General features: G+C 50.0%; 1 protein-coding gene across 1 annotated transcript in view; it reads left to right on the top strand.

Moving 5' to 3' along the window:
- The first annotated feature begins 433 nt into the window (after positions 1 to 433).
- ANP32A (acidic nuclear phosphoprotein 32 family member A) overlaps positions 434 to 21,572 on the top strand; it is a 39,657-nt gene continuing 18,518 nt past the window's right edge. The window contains exon 1 of the mRNA XM_079768376.1: positions 434 to 564. Coding sequence (XP_079624502.1) covers positions 511 to 564 — 54 coding nt within the window. The 5' untranslated portion in view covers positions 434 to 510. The remainder of the gene's footprint in view (positions 565 to 21,572) is intronic.

Below are 21,572 nucleotides of genomic sequence, written 5' to 3'. Positions count from 1 at the left end.
TGGTATAACGCACCTGCGGCCCCGCCCCCGGCCAAACGCTGAGGCGGCGGCGGGCTGGCGAGGCCGGGCGGCTCGGCTCTCGAGGTAGTCACCTTCCCTTACCCCGCCATTCATCCCACCCCCCTCGTTCAGCCACGGAGCAGCGGCCGCGCTCCTCTGCCGCCCAGAAATCTAAAGGGGTCCGTCTCCGGCACCACAACCAAATGGCTGAGCCTCCCTGGCCGGCTACGCAGCCCGCCCATTGGTCCCTTCCCCCGCCGCCGCTGCCGCCACTGGCTGTGGCTCAGAGATCCTCGGCGGCGATTGGCTGAAGCTCCTGCCGCTCATTCGCGAGACCGCAGATCCCGCCTCTACAGCGATCAGGTTTGTGTGCGCCGCGGGTGCTGGGGGCTCGAGAACCGAGCGGAGCTGGTTGAGCCTTCAAAGTCCTAAAACGCGCGGCCGTGGGTTCGGGGTTTATTGATTGAATTCCGCCGGCGCGGGAGCCTCTGCAGAGAGAGAGCACGAGAGATGGAGATGGACAAACGGATTCATTTAGAGCTGCGGAACAGGACGCCCTCTGATGTGAGCATTTGCCAAAAATATCTCTGTCGGTCCATTCTCCTACTTTGTGTATGTGTGTGTGCGTTGGGGGGGGGGGTGAGGCACTTTTATTGAGGGGGGGAGCCCGGGAGGTGTGGGTTTGGGGGTCGGACTGCAAATGAATTGCAAGGTTGGGGGGTTGCAATACCATCAGAGCATGTTCCGGCTGCCGCCGCCGCCGCCGCTGCCCTTGGTGTGTGACTACCTGTGCGTGTGCTCCCGCGTGTGCGAGTGTGGGTGCGAGAGTGTGCGTGCGAGTGTGTGCACCCATCGGGGGCCAGCGGGCGCACGCGTTTGGGTCGGAGAGAATGAGGCAAAATGACCCTCTAGCTCGTTGCTCCCATGACTCCGTCTGGGGAAAAAGATTAACGACGGAGGAGGAGGAGAGGGGCTGCCTCCTGGATTTAACAACAAAAAGGGGGTTTATATTTTATAAATGAAAACCCCCGTCCACCACCCCCTCCCGCACCTCACCCCTCCCTTTCCCTCTCGCTCACGCACACACAATAAGTTTTGGGCTTCGCGAGTCCGGTTTAGTTTCTGATAAATGTGGACCGAGGCCCCCGGGGAGAGCGCGTGGGGAGGGGGCTGCAGTGGAGTTGGGAACGGCTCGAGTTTAAAGTGCGTCTTCATTTCTTTGCAGTGATGAGGCGAGAGACGGGGGAGCCATATTTGTAACTTTGTAGTGTTCGTGAACGCGCCCTTTCTCTCCCTCCCTCCCTTTCTCTGCCTCTTCCTCTTCTCCTCTTTCTCCCTCACTCTTTCCACCCCACCTTCGGGCCAGATGCTGATATTTCTTGCCTTCGGAGGGGAGGATAAATGGGAAGGAGAGGGGGAGGGATTTTCGAACGTGCAAAGGCACCGATAATCCCCGCGCCTCCCCACATCTAGCGATCGCTATTGCAAGTTACCCAAAGGCTGCGTCCCGGTCCCCCCTCGCCCCTGCGCCTTCCGGATGCCAGCCTTCGAACCCTGGCGAACCCTGGCGACCCCTGGCCGGTCTCTCTCTAGAGCGGGCTCCTGGGCAGCCATTCGGTGCCCGGCTAATAAATGGGCATGGGAAACTTTGTCAGGACGCAAGCTGCCCGGAACTGGTGCCCGTGGTGGGTATTGGCCGGGTCCAGATTGATGCGGGCAGAGCGAACACGCAGCTCCGGGATGGGAGTTTGCCTTCCCGTCGCCGTTACCGATTGGGCAGCGGCGGGAGCAGGGCCGAAGGAAACTTACACGGCAGGGAACGGGGAGCCTCGGCGAGAGCTCACCCCTGAGGAAGTGGGAGGCCAGGGTTGGTTACTCGAACGCTCGGTTTTTGTTTTTGTTTTGCTTTTCCTGGCTCCCTCTCGCTTTCACACACTGTTTTATGCGAGTTGGCGGCTCCGCGGGAGAGAACCCGGGTCTGAGACGGAGACGCTGGCTGACTCTCCTAGTGGCCTTTGGGGGACCAGGCGAGCGCGGGCGCAGGGCCGGCGCTCCAGCCGCGGTGGCCGGGGTTCCAGAGTTGGCGGAGCACTGTGTGCTGACCTGTCGCCCCTCCGGCTGATTAGAACCCGAGTCCCTGGCGAAGACAGGCCTGGCTTCCTCTTTGCTCTAGTTCCTCCCCCAAACCTGAGTGAGACTTTTGAAAACAAGATCCTTTTTGTGCCTCCCCCCCGCCCTCCCCATCACATCATAACGCAGCTGTGGAGTGTAGACGTGCGGAGCCTGATGGCGCGCAGGGCGGGGAGGGGTGCCCGGCGGAGAAGGCAGGAGTTGCCTGGAACAATTTGCCGGCGGCTTGCCTTTCTCTGGTCGGTTCCTTCCCGGCTGGAACCCCAAGCCGGAGGATTGGGGGGCTGGGTGTGGTGATGGGGGAGGGGGCCCGAGCCGCGGTCTTCCCGCGTACTTTCCGGAAGCCCCCCGTGCGGAGGGGGAAGGGCGCCGAGCAGGGGGCCCGGGTCTCCGCGGGTGGCTGCGAGCGGGGACGCGGATCCCCCGGCCAACCCCGTCCACTCCGCCGGCCACCTGGGAGCGAGCTCGAAAGCGGGTCGAACCGGCTCTTTAAACTTCCGAGTGTGTGCTGGGGGAGGGGAGCGCGCCGAGCGGGGAGCGATTTCTCACGCTTCGCCCCCTCGCCGCCCAGGCTCCCTGCCCACGCGCCTGCCCCGAGCCTCGAGGCCGGGTGGGGCTCGGGGAGTGGAGGGGGCACTTTCTGCGCGTTTGGGGAGGAGGGGAGAAAGCTCGCTAATGAGGGACAAAAGAGGTGGGGGAGGAGGAACTATTTTTTTTAACGTTCTTAAGACAAATAGCTTCCGGAGAGCGCCCCCTGCGCCCCTGCCCGCCGCGCCGCCCCCCGGGGCCCCCACACACCCACCTTGCGAGCCTCTCCCAACTCCGATCCGGGGGCTGGTGGCCGCGCCGCGCCGCCGAACTAGGATGAGCAGCCATGTTTCCCGGTCTCGCGCGGCCCGCCCCGCCCCTCCCCCACCGCGCGGCGGCGGAGCGCGGGCCCCGAATGCGGGCGCCGGGCTCCCCGCGGCTCCGGCGGGAGGGCGCTGGGCCTGGTGCTGGCGGGCCGGGGCGCGGGCGCCTTGGCTCAGTCCCCGGGGCGGGCCTTGGGGCGTCCGGAGCTGGTTTGGAGCTCGAGGTGTTTTATTATTTTAACGGCCAGACCCGCCCGAGGCCGAGCCCCAAGGGCGCCGAGGCATTATTGGGGGGCAGGGGCGGCCGCCAGGGCCCTGTTCGCTAGTGGCACGGCTGCCGGGCGCCAGGCTGCCATTTTGTCACCGCGGCTGTTGTCGCTGCGGGGGGGGCGGGGGCGGGAGGCAGGGCCTTGCGCCATCACCCCGACGGGCCTGGACGTGGAGGCAGCTTGGGGAGGTGGCCCCAGCACCCTCAGATGCGCTATGGGACCCGAGGGGTGTTCCCTCCCGTGCCACCGGCCTGAGGCTCTGCTGGAGCGTCGCAATCGCTAGATCCTTCTAGTGCCCCCCCCCCCCCCCGTCCCCCATGGCGCTCCTCAACCCCCCGCTCTCCAGTATTTTGCCCTTCCTCCTGCAGTCGTTTTAGACGTAGTTAAATGTGGTCCTGAGGACGAACCTATCACCCTGGTGTTTGGTCTTTCCTCAGAATTTATAGGAGGGGGCGGGGGGAGAAATTGAACAGGGGGTTTCTTTTTGGGGAGGGGATGCGCACGCAACTCTAGCGCCCCGACTGAAGCGAGGACCGCAGCTGCTTCCTCGGGAGGGACGCGGCGTGCGGGAGACGCCCTGGAGGCTGGGCTCTCCGGGGAAGGTAGGTCTTGCTCCGGGTTTCAGGTGGGTGTTGCAGCGCCCTGCAGGTTGATAGGGGAGCCCCCCCAACCCCTTCCCTGCCCCCCTTCTTTTATTTTCTACCTAGGGGAAGGTAGCTACAGTACTAAATGTAACCGCAAATGGATAAAAGAAGGGAATAAGGTTTGGTTTTTTTAAAAGTAAGTGATGTCTTTCTTGCCGACTCCCCTTCTCTGGCTATTGACTGCAGAGCCAGACAAGGTGTCCTGTAGGCGGCATCGCTCTGGGACTTTTTAAAGCCGATAGGATGCTGATTAAACACCTCACTGGTGTCTGCACAGAGACTGGCTTTCATGGCAGCGCCCAGCAAAGGCTGCCCAGTCAGCCAGGTTTAACTTCGACCTTTGGAATACATCGCATGATGTTTTCCAGTCTGACTTACTGCCTAATTGGGTTCAAGTAGGCCGGTGTTAATTCCAGTTTATGCAAGCCAACGCGGGATCCACAGGCAGAAAATTGAGCATTGAGCTCGGGATAGTCATGGTTATGTTTTGTTACTGAACTGCTGCGGCTGATGGTAATTTTAAGTTTGGGGGCTGGGTCCACGGTAAATCTTGGTTCTGGAACCACACAGATCTGAGTTTGAATTCCCCTTGTCGCAAAAGAGGTAAGGTAAGTTAACCTGCCTCTGTGAGCTCGGGCAGGTCAACCTAACCTACCTTTTTGAACTTTGGTTTCCTTACCTGGAAAGCGGAAGTAGTAATCCTAGTTAGTAAGCGACAAAACTGGCTTAATCTGGCCCTAGGGTGTTCAGTCTATGATAGCGTTGTTATCTGAGAGATACGGGATGCAGTGGGGCACAACTCTGAACTCCTCTTAGGATTAGAATAACAATAATAGCTAATGCTTTACATTGTACACATGCTGTGCCTGGCACAGTTCTTAGTGGATTGTGCCTATCAGTTAATTTAGCGCTATGAGGTAGAAGATACTCTTATTATTCTTGTGTTACACATGAGGAAATTGAACACAGGCTATCACAACCAGTCTGTACTCAATCTCTACTCTCCGAAAGCACCCTTTTTTGTAAAATACCTTCAGGAAGAGCTTTTTTTGTTTTTCTGGCTTTCAAACTTACCTTAATGGCAAGTGAGTTTCCTGTGTTGAAGGTACGAAGACTGGAGGGCCTCTCGATTGAAGATGTTGAGAGTTGGTCAGGACCAGAAGCTCTGCGGATTATCTTTTTTTTAATTAAATTTATTGGGGACATTGGTTAATAGGATCATATAGGTTTCAGGTGTGCATTTCTATGTTACAAGATCTGTATATTGCACTGTGCCCACTACCCAAAGTCAAATCATCTTCCGTCACCATATATTAGGCCTCCTTCACCACCCCACCCACACCCTGGGTTATCATCTTAAGGGGGAAGCCATACACTTTCTGAGTTTGGTTTAGCATGTCACCTCTGGTTAGACTTGAAGCAAATCTGGCCTTTTAGGTATTGGGGGGTGCATTTGGGGTAATGAAAAGACAAGCACAAAAGGAGCCACTGTTAGGCACTGATTTCTATGGGATCTTGTATGTAATGCATTTTCATTACTCTCCATCCATAGCCAAAAACAACAGAATTGGCATGTCCTTGGTATTTAGGACTAATATGCTAATAATACCACATGGATCATTTCAGTCCTCCCAACAGCTCCTTCAGGGTAGACCAAGAATTGTGACATCCTGTTCTCCCTGTTGTGAAAGTGAATCATTGAGGATGGGAGAGAGGGTGGAACAGTCAGGCAGCAGGTGAGTAGCAGAGTTGGGTTCTCTCACTGTAAAACCAGAGGTGGACAGTAAGGACTTTGCAAATTATAGTCTGTTGGGTCCCAAACATGGTCCATCACCAGAATCATGTGGGGAACCTGTTTTTGTACAGCCCATGAGCTAAGAATAATTGTATATACAAACGTTACACACAATTTGATGATATGGAACATTTAACTTGGAATCCCAATTAAATAAAATGTTATTTCCCCCGCAAAAAAAGAATTTTGTGTTAGACCTTTATTACAAAAATTATACTTATATATTTTTAATTTTATCAATAAAGGAATTGTGTGGCCCTGGCCGGGTGCTCAGTGGTTAGAGCATCGGACTGAAGGGTTATGGGTTCGATTTTGAATCTAGGGCAGTCCAGGTGTGCAGGGAGGCAACCAGTAGATGTGTCTCACTTTCTCCCCATCCTCCTTCCCCTCTCTCTAAAAAATCAATGGAAAAAAATATCCTCACGTGAGGATTTATTTATTTATATTTTAATATATTTTTATTGATTTCAGAGAGGAAAGGAGAGATAGATAGAAACATCAATGATGAGAGAGAATCATTGATCAGCTGCCTCCTGCAGGTCCCCTACTGGGGATCGAGCCCACAAACTGGGCATGTGCCTTTGACAGGAATTGAACCCGGGACCCTTCAGTCCACAGGCTGGCGCTCTATCCACTGAGCCAGACCAGCCAGAGCCTCATGTGAGGATTTAAAAAAAAAACAACCACAAACTAATAAAAAAGAGAATTGTGGAAACTTGTTTTCTCTCATTGTAAAAGTGCCTGTGTAGTACTGTCAGTTTTGCCTTTAGGTAAAGTTTACTATCTGGTCCTTTACAGAAAAAGTTTGGTAAGCTCTGGCTTAGTAGAGTAGGGGGAGGGACCCTGAGATCTGGGTTTTTTTTAAAAAAAACAAAACATTTATTAAGCATGTGGCAAGCCATTCATTTGGTTGGTGCTTTGGGGGCTCTCCAAATCCTTGTATGTGTGTCCTTTAACTAGTTGACACCTACTGGAAATCAGTCTCAATTCAAGAACCTGCATTAGAAGAGAAATTCTCCTTGCTGCTCGTTTAAAATTGAACACCACTTCTATCCAGAGGTTCTGTGTAACCAGCTAAAATGTTTTATCTTGCATATTCAGAATATTTCAGAAGGCTTTTGCATATCTTGTAGTTACATGGTTACTTTTTAGATGTCTTCTCAGAGCTAGAGGGTAGGAGCTTTGAACTGCAACGGTTTGAGCTTTGAGGCCTGGTAAGGTGCCACAGCTGTGCACCCTGTGGCTGACATCAGACCCTCAGAGCACAGATGATTGAAAACCACAGATAACCTTGGAATCTCTGGTTTGGGCATGCTGCTCTTACTCCATGCATGGACTCCGGAGAATGAACCAGCAGAAAAGTGGCTTTGAGCTTCCAAGCCCTTCTTTCTACCTTTAGCCTCTCGTGCCTGAGCCACTGAAGGATGGGAATGGATGTGAGGTTGGCCAGGCCTGGGGAAGGAGATGCTAAATCCAAGAGAATGAGGATAGCAAACCAAAGACTCAGTTCCCTGCCTTAGCTGCTGCTGCATCACCAGCCTCTCAGGTGACTTACTCTAGACCAGTGGTTCTCAACCTTCCTAATGCCGCGACCCTTTAATACAGTTCCTCATGTTGTGGTGACCCCCAGCCATAAGATTATTTTCGTTGCTTCTTCATAACTGTAATTTTGCTACTGTTATTTTGCTGTCACGACCCACAGGTTGAGAACCGCTAGCAGGGTCGCCTAAGACCATCGGAAAACACAGATATTTACATTACGATTCATAACAGAAGCAAAATTACAGTTATGATGTAGCAACGAAAATAATTTTATGGTTGGGGGTCACCACAACATGAGGAACTGTATTAAAGGGTCGCGGCATTAGAAAGGTTGAGAAACACTGCTCTGGACTTACACAATCCTTATAGGAAACACAGGCACCGGTTGAGCTTTGAGAGCTGGTCATCCCAGAGGTTAGGTCCAAATCAATTATACCACATTGACATAGAAAACTGGAGGCTTTTGGTGATCCGTTATGGAGAGAGTGTAGGATTCTCCTCGGATGTCTCCTTTCCACTGTGCCTGCCCTCTCTACCTTGGTGCAGTCACTTAAGAAAGGAGAACTTGCTCCTGAGTGCTGGTGAGCCCTGGTAGAATGAACTTGGCCCAGTTTGGCCTGAATTCTGCCTTGGTAAAGAGGAGACTCATTACACTGGTGTCCAGAGGGGGCACTCCCTTACAGAAGTTTGCTGCCATGCCCTCCCCTCCCCCCATTGTGACCTGCCCACCCGCTGCTGTGGCTAGTTCTCTAGTCTCCTATAAAGTACCCCTCACGGGTCCCTGTCACCACTGCCTTCCTGCCACAAGTAGAGAAACATGGACCTGACTCTGAATCTTAACATTACATTGAAATGTAATTTTACAACAAATGATAAATGCCCAACAATGATGTTTTCATTAAAGAGATGGAGTCTGGCAGGGAGGGAGAATTTCGAAGGCATCTGTTCTTCAGAACTTCTCCTTTAATAAAATTTGTCGAAAAAGATGCACAAAGCACCCAGGGCCACCTGCCCAGACACGGAAGCACCCTCCTTGTATAGAACTAGTTGTCCAGTGGATTGGTTAACACAAAATCTGCAAACAAGATAAAACCTCTTTGCTGTACCACACCAGCCCCTGTCCTGTGCCTCTGGGCCACACCCTGCAACCCCCATGTTTTCACTCAAATTTATTTTGTTTTGGCTCTACCGCTGCCCTGATACACTTGTCTGTCTTCTCCTTTACCCAAACTTGCTCCAGGCAGCAGATCTAAAAGATCAACTTACTTACTATCTTTTACTCTCATGTGGATTAAAGTCAGGGCTCTCTCCCAGAGTTATTTGCATTTGGAGATTCCAGTTTGGTGAGGAAATTACCAGAGAACTATTAGAAACTTGAATGCTGTTCTCAGCTTTGCTGTTAACTAATTCGGGCATGTTGTTCAGCTGCCTCTATTTTCTTCACTCTTAATTAGATTAGTGGCTTTCAAACTTTTTGACCCTAACAGTAAGAAATGTTTTACACCACTGCCCAGTGTGTAGATACATTCATGTCATTTGAAAAACTGACAGTGAGCTCCCTTACTGCGTGTAAAACACTTTTCTATTCATTAAAACAAGTGTGCTGACTTTGACCCATAAATTGGTTTCATTAATTGTTCGTGTTTGAAAGACATTTAAAATATGAACATTAAGGTTCATTCACACTCAAATATCTTGTGGTTTGATTTGGGGGAATGAGGGAATGCCATTTGTAGCATTGTGAAATCTGTCTCCTGAGGGTCAGTGATTTCTGCGTTTTGAAGCCAGCTTATCTGGGAGTCCCATTTTCTCAACCTGCTCTCCTTTCTTCTAGCTCTTTCCTAACCAAAACTTTTTCATGGCATTAGGGAATCATTATCCTAAATTCCTGCTCTGGATGGATGCCTTCCTGTGTTCCTGCTTGTGTCTGTGACCCTAAGCCAAGCATGTTCCTCCACTCCCTTCTCTCTACCCTCATCACCCACTGCCCTCCATCCTTTGGTGTCGTGCACACTATGCAGGCTGCCTGGGGCGCCCACATTTATTTACCAGTGTGGCGGAGAAAGGTTGCAAACAGAAGATTCACTTGGCTGCTACTCTCACCCAGACTGCCTGGGTGTTCCTCCTGTCCCCCACCCCTTCCAGCTGTGGTACTTGGGCAGGCCCCCTCACCCCTCAGCACCTTTCCTTCTTGTCTGTGTAAAATGACAATGTGATAGTACCTACCACAATCTGGCACACAGTAAGTGCTCAATAAGCGTTATATGTTATTATTATGGTTTGTTCTGCTAGAACACCACAGTTGTCACCCACTTAAAAATAAACCTTACATTATCAACAGACACATTATATATAAAAAACATTTGTTTCAATGGGAAAAGAGGTTAGAAGCTATAGACTAAAACTTGCCAGAAGTTATTTTCCTTACAAGCAATTCAACCGTAATGTGAGGATAACTGTCCCATCTAAACGTCGTGCTCAGCCCGGCATTGGATTGTCAAGTTGTTTCTGCTGAGGAGAATGTCATGACTTGCCACTCTCCTGGCAACTCCTTTTGTCACTGCCCTCAAGCAGCTGTTTTAGGCTCCTGTCAAACTGCCCACTTTCCCTCTCAGACCCTTTCCCTCCTAGCTGCATCCTCCTTCCTTACAGAGAAAATTAAAACCTCCTGGTTTCCAAAGAAATACCCAGACCAAGTCCATGCCCAGCTCAGCTGTCCTTTGGTTCTCATCCCTGCCTGCCCTCTGGTCCCCTTCTTCGTTCTGGGCCCCTAGCCACTCTCTCGTCGGGATGCTTCTCCAGCGTGGGGTGTTTCTCCCACCTTAAAACCAGTGGAAGACCTCCCTCGATTCTTCTATCTCATTGTGGCTGCTACCTGTCTCTCCCCTTTCACACGCAGCTTATTGCATTGTCTGTAACCACCTTCTCCGTTCCCTCCTCACACCTCAGCCCTCTTCAGTCTGGTTTGCTTCCTAAACAGCTTTCCCTGTCTTCTCTTATGTGACTCCTCAGCAGAGTATTTACACCCTGACCTTCATGAGATACGCTCCCTCTTGCCCCTCCCTCTCTGTTTTTTTCCTCTGTGGATAGGGCTGCTCCCCAGTTTCTCGTGGCCTTTGCCCTCCTCTATGCAGCCATGAGGCATTGGACTCGGTTAAGCCTGGCCCTGGGCCCTCTTCTCTATTCCCTCCCGATAAAGTCCTGTCCTCCCTCACCAACAGCTGCCGTTTACATCTCTGGCCCTGACCTCTTGGCTAAGCTCAGGACCCACTCAGTATCTCCAAAGCACCCCACATTCAGTGTGTTCAAAAGGAACCCATGACCTGTGTAATCTCTTCCCTCCCCCTCCCAACATGTACACACGGGACCTTCTTTCTAGCTATCACAAGTTCTGTCAACTCAAAATATTCTCCACTTCTTGCAGCCAGTCTCCCTGCATCACAGCCCCCTGGAAGCTATGCTTCAAACTTCAGCCAGAATGCTCTTAACAAAACAGATGAAATCATTACCCTATACTTACAACACAGCATTGTTCATAGGATAAAATCCAGAGTCCTTAGTAAGACCAACAAGGTCCTGCATGGACTGGCCACTGCTGGCCTCTTCCTCTCATTTTTCCCCCTTGATGCTCCCTTTCCTGCTGTGCTGGCCTCACTCACTGCCTTTTATTTCTTCAAATCTATTCCACGCTGTAACTGCCACCATCACCTCCTTAGCATCTAGTCATCTTTACCGTCTCCTTCATCATCCACCCCTCCTCAGCTCTAGGTCTGGTTCTTTTGTTAGAAAACTCTTATAGAAATTTCCTTCAAAGTGCTTGAGTTTGTAATTATATATTCCTGAGTGCGAGTGTTTTAATTAGCATCTCTCCCCCTACTTAGCTGGTAAGCTGCTTGATTTAAAGGACCTGGTCTGCTTTGCACTGTGTATCCTCAGAGCTCAGCACTGTACTTGGCTCATGGTGGGCATTCTAGAAGTGTTGGTTGGATGAAGGAACCATGGTATTTGCATGTTCTTGTCATCTTCATTGCCCTCTGTTTGGTGAGCCAAGCACGAAGCCACTGAAACAAAGCATCTGAAACGAATAGAGGTTTGATGCCCTCAGCTCTCCCCTGGATGGGCGTGAGCTTCTGCCACTGGGTGGGTGGTTCATACTTTCTCATCCCAGTGCTCTTCAACTTCTTCCGGCTTTTATATTCCACTAGAGGCCCGGTGCACAAATTCGTGCACAGGTGGGGTCCGTCTGGCCTGCCCCCGAGTGGGGTGATTGGCTGGTCAGCTGGGGGGAGGGGCTGTGGGCAGTTGGCTGGCTGGCCTCGCCCCCTGGTCGAACTCCCAGTTGAACTCCCAGTCAGACTCCCAGTTGAGGGGACAATTTGCCTATTAGCCTTTTATTATATAGGGTAATAGTAAAGACTTTGACCGTGAGCCCCAGTACGTTTACCATTTAGTTGCGGATTATTCACATACACTACATATAAGTATATGCACATTATAAAATGTAACACTAAAAATTAAGAACAAGTTAAAAGATATTAAAAGTCCTAATATTTTTTTTCCTGCATCCCAGGGGAAGGGGACCACTGCTTTAATCAGTTGCTTATTTTATTTTTAATTTGGTCATGAAAGATCATGTCACACAGGAAATGCCTATACCTTACCAAACACTCTTTCCTTAATTAGATCCTCCCAGTCCTGGTGTGTGATGGGTAGGAGTGGAAGGCATTCTTAATCCTTCTTTGATAAGTGGGAAATCCAGTGGTCTGCCTGAGATCCCCAGCAAATCAAGTGCCCATTTCTGCGTGTCAGCTAGGTGCTGCCTGGTTAGACTGTGTGCACAGGCCTACCCCAAGCTCCCTTAGGTCACCCCTTAGGGTTCAGCCAAGGCCAATCCCTGAGCTGTTCCTGCAGATCTGGAGAGGCCCAGAAGTGTCTGAGGTGAGAGGATTCCATCAGTAGACCTAGGCTGGTCAATGGAGGGGAGAAGGCTCTCTCCTACTTACCCTCAGGCTGGGAATAAATCAAAGGCAGGATGAGCTTCAGGCTGGAAGAGGGCGGATGGAGAGCCAGAGTGAAACTGGAGGAGACAGGCCTGAGTGTTTGTGTGAAGCACCTTAGCAGAGTGGTGCCGGGACCCAGCAATCACAGCTGTCTGGGACTGGTTTGTCAGATTGTGCTGCCTCCTGCAGAAGTCGTGGGAGGGAGAGAGAGAGAGAGAAAGTAAGGATGGTAGGTTTGAGGCAAGATCCTGTAACAGTAAAATTAAAGGGATTATTTTCAGGGGCTTGCATCCCAGGGAGGGACTCATCCCAGGTTATGTAACCGCCTTCACCTTAGTTATTGGCCTCACCAGCAGGTTCAAATGATGTGACTGGAGGGAGGGGTGAAGGGAGCCCACTTTCACCCGGCATCCAGAGTGATGTAGGGAGTTAAAGAAATGCTGTTTGAATATCTGTAGCAGATTGCATTTGTTTAATCCAGTTCCTGTGACCCACTCCACCTGGGCCAGGAGGAATGGGTCACCGGAAGGTGGTGGTATGGGTTTCTGTGGTTGAGGGGGATGGTGGAGAACTCAGCATACAGATGCGGGGGTGGGGGTGTAGTTAGGGAGGCGGATTGCAACCCCAGTTGTCAGAACCACCAGGGAAGCATTTATAAGAAATTCCCAGGCTCTACCCGGCTAAGGAATCCTCCAAGGGGGGTGCCCAGGCTGTATTTTTAGAAGGCTCTGAACGGGCTCTGAGGCACAGTTGGGAGCCACCACTCCGGCAGGTGCAGCACTTCACAGCAGGTAGGAAGAAGTAAACGAAGGCTGTAAAAGGAGAGAAAAATGGAGCAAGGAAAACGGGAAATAGAAAGAAGGATGTAGGACTGAACCTGCTGGGGGGTAGGGGTCCAGTCCTTGGCCTGGCCCCCCACACACCCTCTTGGCCACACAGTTGACAGACAAGCACATTCCTGCTCGTGACACTTGTAATTTTTCATATCTCTGTGTCATGCTGCTGCTGCTGGAGTGTGGAGTGGGGTTTATTGAGCAAGCCTGGGCTTGGCCCATCGGGATTTCTAGGGAATTGAGAAGGCAGGCCTGTGGGCCTTTTGTAAGGAGGGGACCTCAGGGCCAACAGTCAGGTGTGGTGGGCAGTGCCCGGGACTATGGAGCTCCATGGCTAGAAGATATCTGGCAAGTACCCTCTTTGAGCCTCAGGTGCCTCATCTGTAAAATGGTGACTAACAATATCTGCTTCCTGGGAGTGGTGGTCGGGGGCAGGGGGCATTAGGACGGAAAGAAATGAGGTTTGTGCCAGACGTGCATTGCGGACAGCCTCTGAAGGGTAGTAGGTTCTAACCAGCCCAGGCTTGAACAAGCTGTTTGGACAGGGGAGCCAGCCTGTCTGAAGGAGGCCCCTTACTGGGTGTCTGAGCTTGTACATGGTGGGAGCAGTTCTTGGGAGAGCTGCCTTTACCTGCCCCTGAAGGAGGCCTCACTTGAGCTGCTAAAGCAGGTAGGAGGGGTCAGGGGGGCCCCAGGTAGGGGACAGAGCCCCCATGTTTGAGGTGGGGCTGGAGCAACATCAACCTAGCTGTGGACTTCCCCTGCCCCAGGGCCCCCCTTTCCCATCTTGGGGTCGGGGTTAGGGGTTCTCTGCCTGGCTAGCCATTCATTTCTGGAGCAGTGGCTCTGTGCCAGTAGCCCCTCCTGCCTCTTAGCTTACCTCCTGGCTGCAGAACTCAGTCTGCCCTTCCCAGGCTTTATGTTTCATTCAAACAGCTCCTGAGAGGAGGTCTCCAGGAAGTCAAGAAAAGGGAGCAAATTGTGTCCTTCCCAGGTGATTTAAAGATGTAGAAGCCTCGGGACTTCCAGGTCATGCGCAGCGTTCTGTCAGCTGGTTCTAGTAGCACCTCACTGGGGTGTGCACTGTGGCTTTGCTCCCATTGGGTTGGTCAGTGTCTCTTCAGCCCCCCTCTGGAGGGCAGTAGGAGGGCTAGCAGAGCCGGCATAGCTCCCCTGCAGCTGGGTGCACCCGGAAGGCTTTGTGATGACGTCATCTGTTCTCCAGCCTCCAGCTTGGCTGCCTGTGCAGAAGATCTGTCTGTTCTGGCACAAGGGCCTGTTCCATATGGAGGGCCAGGAACTGGCCATCACACCCACCCAGGGCGTTCCTTCCACTTCTGTACATCTCCCTCTCCTCTTGGAATTTTGGGTGCACCCTGGGTGTGGCCTGGGAAGAGTGGGAAGGCATGCACTTGAGCAGGGCTCCCCAGCTGTCTCTGGTAGTAGGCCTGAAGAGGCCTATCTGCAGGGATTGGCCTGCTGCCATAATAATGATTGGTTCTGCTTCTTTTAGCCCCCATCCAGTGTGCTGCTCTGTGGCAGACATGCCCTTATGTGTCTTGATTAAGAGAGCTGGCGTGTCAGCACGTCTAGGTGTGGTCTGTGAGTCTGGGGAGGCTTCTCCTCAAGTAGGGTCATCCAGGGCTGCTGTTTGGGGTGGAGGTAGAGGAGCAGGCCTGGGAGCTGAAATGGAATGCTGTTCTTGTAGAAGCGAAAGGGTACTTGGTTCAGGGTAGGCAGCTGGCCTCTGGAGATGGGTGCTCAGGAGTCTTCCCTCAGTTCAGGTGCCCAGTGTGGCCATTCTCAGGGGCCACCACAGGAGAGGGTCAGATGTGGGAATGAAAATGCACCTTGGATGGGGGGTGGGAAAGTAATGGGGGGATGAGGACAAATATGTAATACCTTAACCAATAAAGAAATTAATATGCAAAAAAAAAAAAAAGAAAGAAAGAAAGAAAATGCACCTTCGAGTTTGACCAGTGGCTGTCTGGTCTGAAAGGTACCCATTCAGCCGGAAACCAGGCCTGAATGGGCAAATGGCTTGCCAGCCCCAGGAGGCTTATTACGGCCACGGATGTCCCTGGTGATGAGCAGCGTGGCCTGTAGTGTTTGATGTGAACCTGAGTTATGAGGGTGATTTCTGCAGATGGAAAATACGTGTGTGGCAGGGCCGGCCATCCGTTGCCACATAAGGCACACCTCGCTTGATTGCACTTCACAGACACTATATTCTTCAAAATTGAAGGTTTGTGGCAACCCTGCGTCAAGTAAGTCTATCCATGCCATTTTCCCAACAGGCTCTTCGCACTTTTTAGCAATAGAGTATATTTTAGTTAAAAGTATACACATTTTTTAAGACATAATGGTATTGCACACTTAATAGACTACAGCATAGTGTAAATATAACTTTTATATGACTGGGAAACCAAAACATTTGTCGGATTCACTTGATTGCAATTTGCTTTGTTGAGATGGTCTGAAACCAAACCTGCAATATCTCCAATGTCTGCCTGTATTGATTGAATGCCTGCCCTGTGCCTGTTCTGTTCTCTGCATTCTGCATACCGCTAGCATTGAACTAGATGAGCACATCATTTGTACTGCCCACGTGGGGCTGACATTCCATTGAGGGAGACAGTCAGTAATCGAAGCAAAGGCATAACTGCTGGTGTGGTGAGTCCGTGACGACATAAAACTGTGTTAAAGGGAGTGGGTGACCCAGGAAGGCCTCTCTGAGGAGGAGCAGAGACTCACAGAACCTGCACTGGACTTCTGGGCCCCCATGAGCCAGAAGCTTAAGTATCTATCTGATCAGTAAGTACCTGTGAATCACCTGCTGGTGAGCAAGCTGAGGCCAAGTGCGGTTAAGATGCAAATTCATGAGGTGATTAGTAGGAAAGATGAAATGATACCAAAGAGGGACAAAATATAACTGGCCAGTATTCTGCTCACAACCTTGGGTATTTCTCTGGCCAGCTCACCCTCTGCCTTTCCATCTCAGAATGTGTTTTATTATCCTCTCGAGACTCACACTTTGAAACATTTATATTTCCAGATTGCATTTATTAACAATAATATTTTTTCATTATGGCTGGGGGTGTTGGGGTTGGGAGGCAGAAATGCCAAACACATCTTTAACTGCCAGTCAGCCTCCAGGCAAGGGCTTAACCACCTGGAGTTGGTGTTTTGCCTGCCTAGGCAGAGGAATGGTCCAATTTTCTTAACCACAGGCTCTTTCTACCTGTCACAGGGGGATTTCGATTGGTCTTTTTGAAATGGCAGTTATGTGGAGGGCCCCCATTGCTACTTTGGATTCCGTCTGGACCAGGCCCTCCCTCCTGTTGAGGGTCCAGATGCCTTTGGGTGGGCTAGGGAGAACCTGCCGATGCCTCTGACCAAAGATGGTGAGGCAGGACTCAGGGTGCCCGCGGTGTATTTGAGCGGGAGAAGCCTGCAGTTAGTTCAGGTCACAAATCCAGCCCTGACCCACCTCTTCCAAGGACAAGGCTGAGCATTAATTGGCTGATAGTTTTCATCTAGAAGCAGGTTCCTGCATGAATTTGAAAGGAGCTTCTGGTGAAGTAAGACTTCCTTAATTAGCCTGTTAGGGAACCAGCTTCCCAGTATTATGGGGGCTGAAGAATGTGATGCCTACTCTTCTGCTTCAAGCTTCTAAAGGGAAGGACCCAGATTGTCATCTTTTTACTCAATATTGAGAAAAAGTAGTGTCTTTTCTATGTTTTGCTTATTTTTACCTATTGAATGTCTGTGTGCCAGACATCCTATTTATTCATATTTAATCAATACAGAAATACTACAAAATGAGTGGGATTATTCCCACTTTAACAGACAGGGAACTGAGGCTCAGAAAAGTAGTTCAGTAATTAGCTCAAGGTCAATTAGTCCTGAGCACAGCTGTGCTTGGGTGCAAAGCCAGGTCACTGACTTCAGAGCTGTGCACGGAGCTGCAAATCTTCACTTTGACCTCCTGCCTTCTTCCAGCCACTTAGGGGCTGCTGAGAATATGGAAATACGCTCGTCTCCTGACTTCCTTTTCCTTTCTCTATCATAACCGATGATGCCAAAATTTCTGATTTTTAAAAATGTTCTTTGTGTGAAATAGAATATATATTGAAGTGAACAATAAATGTGAGGTCCAATGATTTTTCTTTAGATTCCCCCCTCACCGCCCCCCCACCCCCACCCCATTAAATGATTATTTTACATTGTTGGGGAAATCCCCATGAAATCCACTTTTCCTGTGTCTGCCCTTACCTTTCTGGGCCAGAGCCTTAATGAATATGTCTGGATTTCCTTTTACACTCTGACTTGCTTCACGCCCGAGGGCTTGTACACGTAGCTGAGAAGTGTCCCCAGGGTGCCTCAGATACTAGAGGGTCTGGAAAGTGGGAGAAGGCCACATTGTTTTCCAGTAAAAGTAGGCTAAGACATAATTAGGGACTGAGGTGCTGCCTCAAAACCAGCAGCAGTGTATTCTGACCTGTGAGAAAGGAGTCATGGCTGTTGTGGAGCAGGTGTGGTGATCATGGTGCTCCTGGCCATCAGCAAGACCCCCTCTGGGACAGGAATTAGGTTTTGCCCCTTATTGAGCACCTAGTATAGGCCTTGCATCATGCTAGCTAGTTAGCAAGCGTTACTTTTTGATCCCTCAGAACACCCCTAAGGTGTAGGTGTGGCCGCCCATTTCTAGCCGGGGAATCAGATGGCCTTCAAGGCCCACTGAACTAACTGCCCCTGTGTATTGTAGCAGTCCCTTCTTATCCCCTGCAGACTGGACACTGAGGCAGAGGGCAAGGTACCTTTATCATTGGATCCCCAGTGCCTGGTGCACTGACAGGCATAGCTGAATATCTTAATACATTTAAATTTTAAGATTAAAAAATTTTTTTGGCACTTGTAGGTTCTGGAGTAACATTTCTCGAATGAGTGGAGGGGAAGTAACTTGCCTACATAGGTACAGTAGCGAGTCCATTAAATTGGAGGACTCTGAGGCTCTATGACGGCTGCCCTTGTAGGTCAGAAGTGGGATCTGATTCCAGCTTCTTGGTTAATAAGCTGGGCGAACGGGAAGTGACATAAGCACCAGCTTATCTGTATTGTGGAATTATTAGAGCTAAAATTGGAAGCAGCCCAAATACTCATCAATAAGGGACTGGTCAAGAAAAATGATGGCACCCCCGCACAGTAGAACACAATGCAAATAAGAAACGAGGAGAAAAATAAGATTCTGAATTTGTTTTTATATGTGTAAACAAATCCTGATGAGGTGGTTAACTGGATGGGATGGGAGAGAGAATTAACTGTTTATACTTTTTTGGTTTTGAAACCATGAGAATGAAAGTGTTACTTTTTAAAACCAATTTTTCTAAATAACAGAAGTGACTTTGGACCAGCTGTTCTACTCATCTGGGCAGTTGGATTAGATCAAGGCTTCCTGTGGAGTGAGATGTTGCATATATTGTGACTCTCCAGCCTGTGTGGGCTTTTCCAGGAGACCCTGGCCCTGTCTGACGATGGTGTGATGGTATACAGTCCCTTTCATTGGTGGCCGGGACCTGGATCGGCTCAGACCGTTTGAGAGGGGCTGGGGTGGGGTGGAGAACAAGGAGCCTTCTGCAGAGGGGTCAGGCCTTGTTCCTGGGAGTTTATCCCATGAGAACCCTGCCCTGATGTGACTCAGTTGGTTCTTCCCCCAAAGTGAAGGATTACAGTGAAGAGAACTGTTCTGGAGCATTCTGGCAAACTGCAGTTTCATAGGAAGAAAAAAGTGGCAGAATGTTTTCCCAGATTATTTTTAATGCTTTTCGGTTCAGCAAACATTTGTTGAGAGCTGCATGCAAGGCAGCGTGGGGGAATCAGAGCTGCATAACACCTTGTCTCTACTCTCTGGGTGCAAAGTCTTGGGTAAGAAACCTTGTAAAATTCCTCCCCAGCCTCCTCCAGGATAGCAGTTTACCTCTGGTCCCACGGAGACCATGGGATTAGTAGGAGTTGTTCTTTGCATTTTACAGATGAGGAAACTGAGTCTCAGTGAAATCTTACCCACATCCACACAGTTCCTAAGTGGTAAAGCCCAGATCCAAACCAGACTTTCTGACTACTTCACATGTGCCCAACCTCTCATAATCAACACATTCTACCATGGATATTTCCCAGGGGTGTACCCCATTTCGACCTGGAAACATTGGGTGAGCACAATCCTGATTAAAGCTCCTTCTCTTTTTTCCTTTAAGAAAGGGCAAGGGAAATCCCAGGCCTACGGTTGGGTCTTAGTTCTTACCCCTTTGATGTGGTCCAAACAATGCCAATTCCACTGCCTATGAAACCCACCACCCTACCAGCAGTTACATGCAGTGCGCCCCAAATGTGTGACAGACAGCTGCCCTCTCCCCACCCTATGCTCACACCACCACTTCCTCTCCTCTTCTTCCACACACTCTGTTGCTGCCACCTGTCCTCTTGGCTGTTCCCCAGAAGGCCATGCACACTCCCCACTCTCAGGGTCTTTGCCCTGACTGTTCCATTCGCACAGAAGGCTCTTCCCAAGGTCTTCGCTTGGTTTCAAGTCCCACTGAAAACTCAGCTTTGGATAGGCTGTCCCTGGCCACGTTTTCTAAAGGAGTGTCCCTTGTTGCTATTGCTATCCTCCCCCTTTTTTTCTTTGTAGCACTTACATATATTATGTACAGATGTATACACTTATTGATTTATTATCTTGCTCCCCCACTAGACTGTAAACCGGAGGCCAGGCACCTAGTTTTGCTTACTGCTGTATCTCCTATGCCTAGCATGGGTGTCCAGCATCTAATAGATTCTGTAAATACTGTCAAATGAGTAGATGGAACCTGTCGCCTAAATAAGTAGTAACACTTCTTTAAAGAGGAAAGAATCACCTGCTGGCGTGCTCAGTGGTTTGAGCATCAACTTAGGAACCAGAAGGTCACGGTTCAATTCCCAATCAGGGCACATGCCTGTGTTGTGGGCTCCATCCCCAGTGTGGGGCGTGCAGGAGACAGGCGATCAATGATTTTCTCTCATCATTGATGTTTTTATTTCTCTCTCCCTCTCCCTTCCTCTCTGAAATCAATCATATAATAAAAGCCTAATATGCAAATTGACCGAACAGTGTAACGACCAGTTGCTATAATGCGCACTGACCACCAGGGGGCAGACACTCATTGCAGGAGCTGCCCCTCAGCCCGCAGGCCCCAGGCCAGCCAAGGCGGGTGCCAGCGGGGGGTGGGAGGGCCCTTATCGCCTCACTGGTCGCCCTGCAGATCCGCCGATCACTGGCTAGGCATAGGGACCCCAGCCATGCATGAATTTCATGCATCGGGCCTCTAGTAAAAAAAAAAATATATATATATATATATATATATATATATATATATATATATTTTTTTTTTTTAAATATATTTTATTGATTTTCCACAGAGAGGAAGAGAGAGGGACAGTCAGAAACATCGATGAGAGAGAAACATCGATCAGCTGCCCCCTGCACACCCCCCACCGGGGATGTGCCCGCAACCAAGGTACATGCCCTTGACCGGAATCGAACCCGGGACCCTTGAGTCCACAGGCCGACGCTCTATCCACTGAGCCAAACCGGTTTCGGCTAAAAATATATTTTTTAAAAGAGGAAAGAATCAAACCATAGCATTGTAAGAGAAGAAAAGACCCAAGGCTCATCTCTTCTCAGTGCTTCATCATGCAGTATTTTCATTTAATAACCGTTCAGCACTGTTTATGTGTGAAGTTCTTTACAGACAATCCCTTAGTAGCCTCCAGGGAGCTCACTTATTTATTTATTTTTTCAGAGCAGCCCATTTTATGGGACAGTGTAATGATTTAAATACCCTCTTGTATTTTATTTTGGGCCAAAAACTGCCTCTTTGTAATTCGTGCACACTGATCTTAGTTCTTGCGCCACCGAGGAACACAGAATAGATGTACTTCTATTTGCATATGACACTCCCTCAAATAGTTGGAGAAAGATAGTGATCAAGAGTCTTTTCCACCCTCCAGCCTAAACATCCCTAGTTCCTGCCATTGCTCGTCCAACTGTCAGTTTTCAGACACCTTCCCTCTCTGGTTGCCTTCCTCAAGTTTGTGATGCTTCAAGGTTCGGCATTTGAAGTCTGGCCCTCTTGGAGCAGAGTGTTTTGTGATGCTGAGGAAGGAATGTTGGTCCATCCTACTTGTTTCTGTCAGCACAGCCTGGGATGGCCTTGTCGGCGTTGACCGCCTTGGCGGGACCTCCTTCATGAGCTTCTGGTGAAGACGAACACGTTCGATTCTTTTTTACATCATCTCTACTGGTCTAGCCCCTCCCTGATCCTCAGGGATTACAAAGATTGTACGGCTTTTGTATTTTAGCATTTTGAGATTAACGCAGCTGTAGATCTGTGAACGACAATGAACTCAACTCTATTAAAAAAACAAAACAGTAAAGATAGGTCAAGTTCTATCATCTAACAATAAAGATTT

This window comes from Cnephaeus nilssonii (genome assembly GCF_951640355.1).
Source record: "Cnephaeus nilssonii genome assembly, chromosome: 4".
Taxonomy (NCBI): domain Eukaryota; kingdom Metazoa; phylum Chordata; class Mammalia; order Chiroptera; family Vespertilionidae; genus Cnephaeus; species Cnephaeus nilssonii.
The sequence above is the reverse complement of the archived record's forward strand: the minus strand, read 5'-3'. Positions and strand labels throughout refer to the sequence as shown.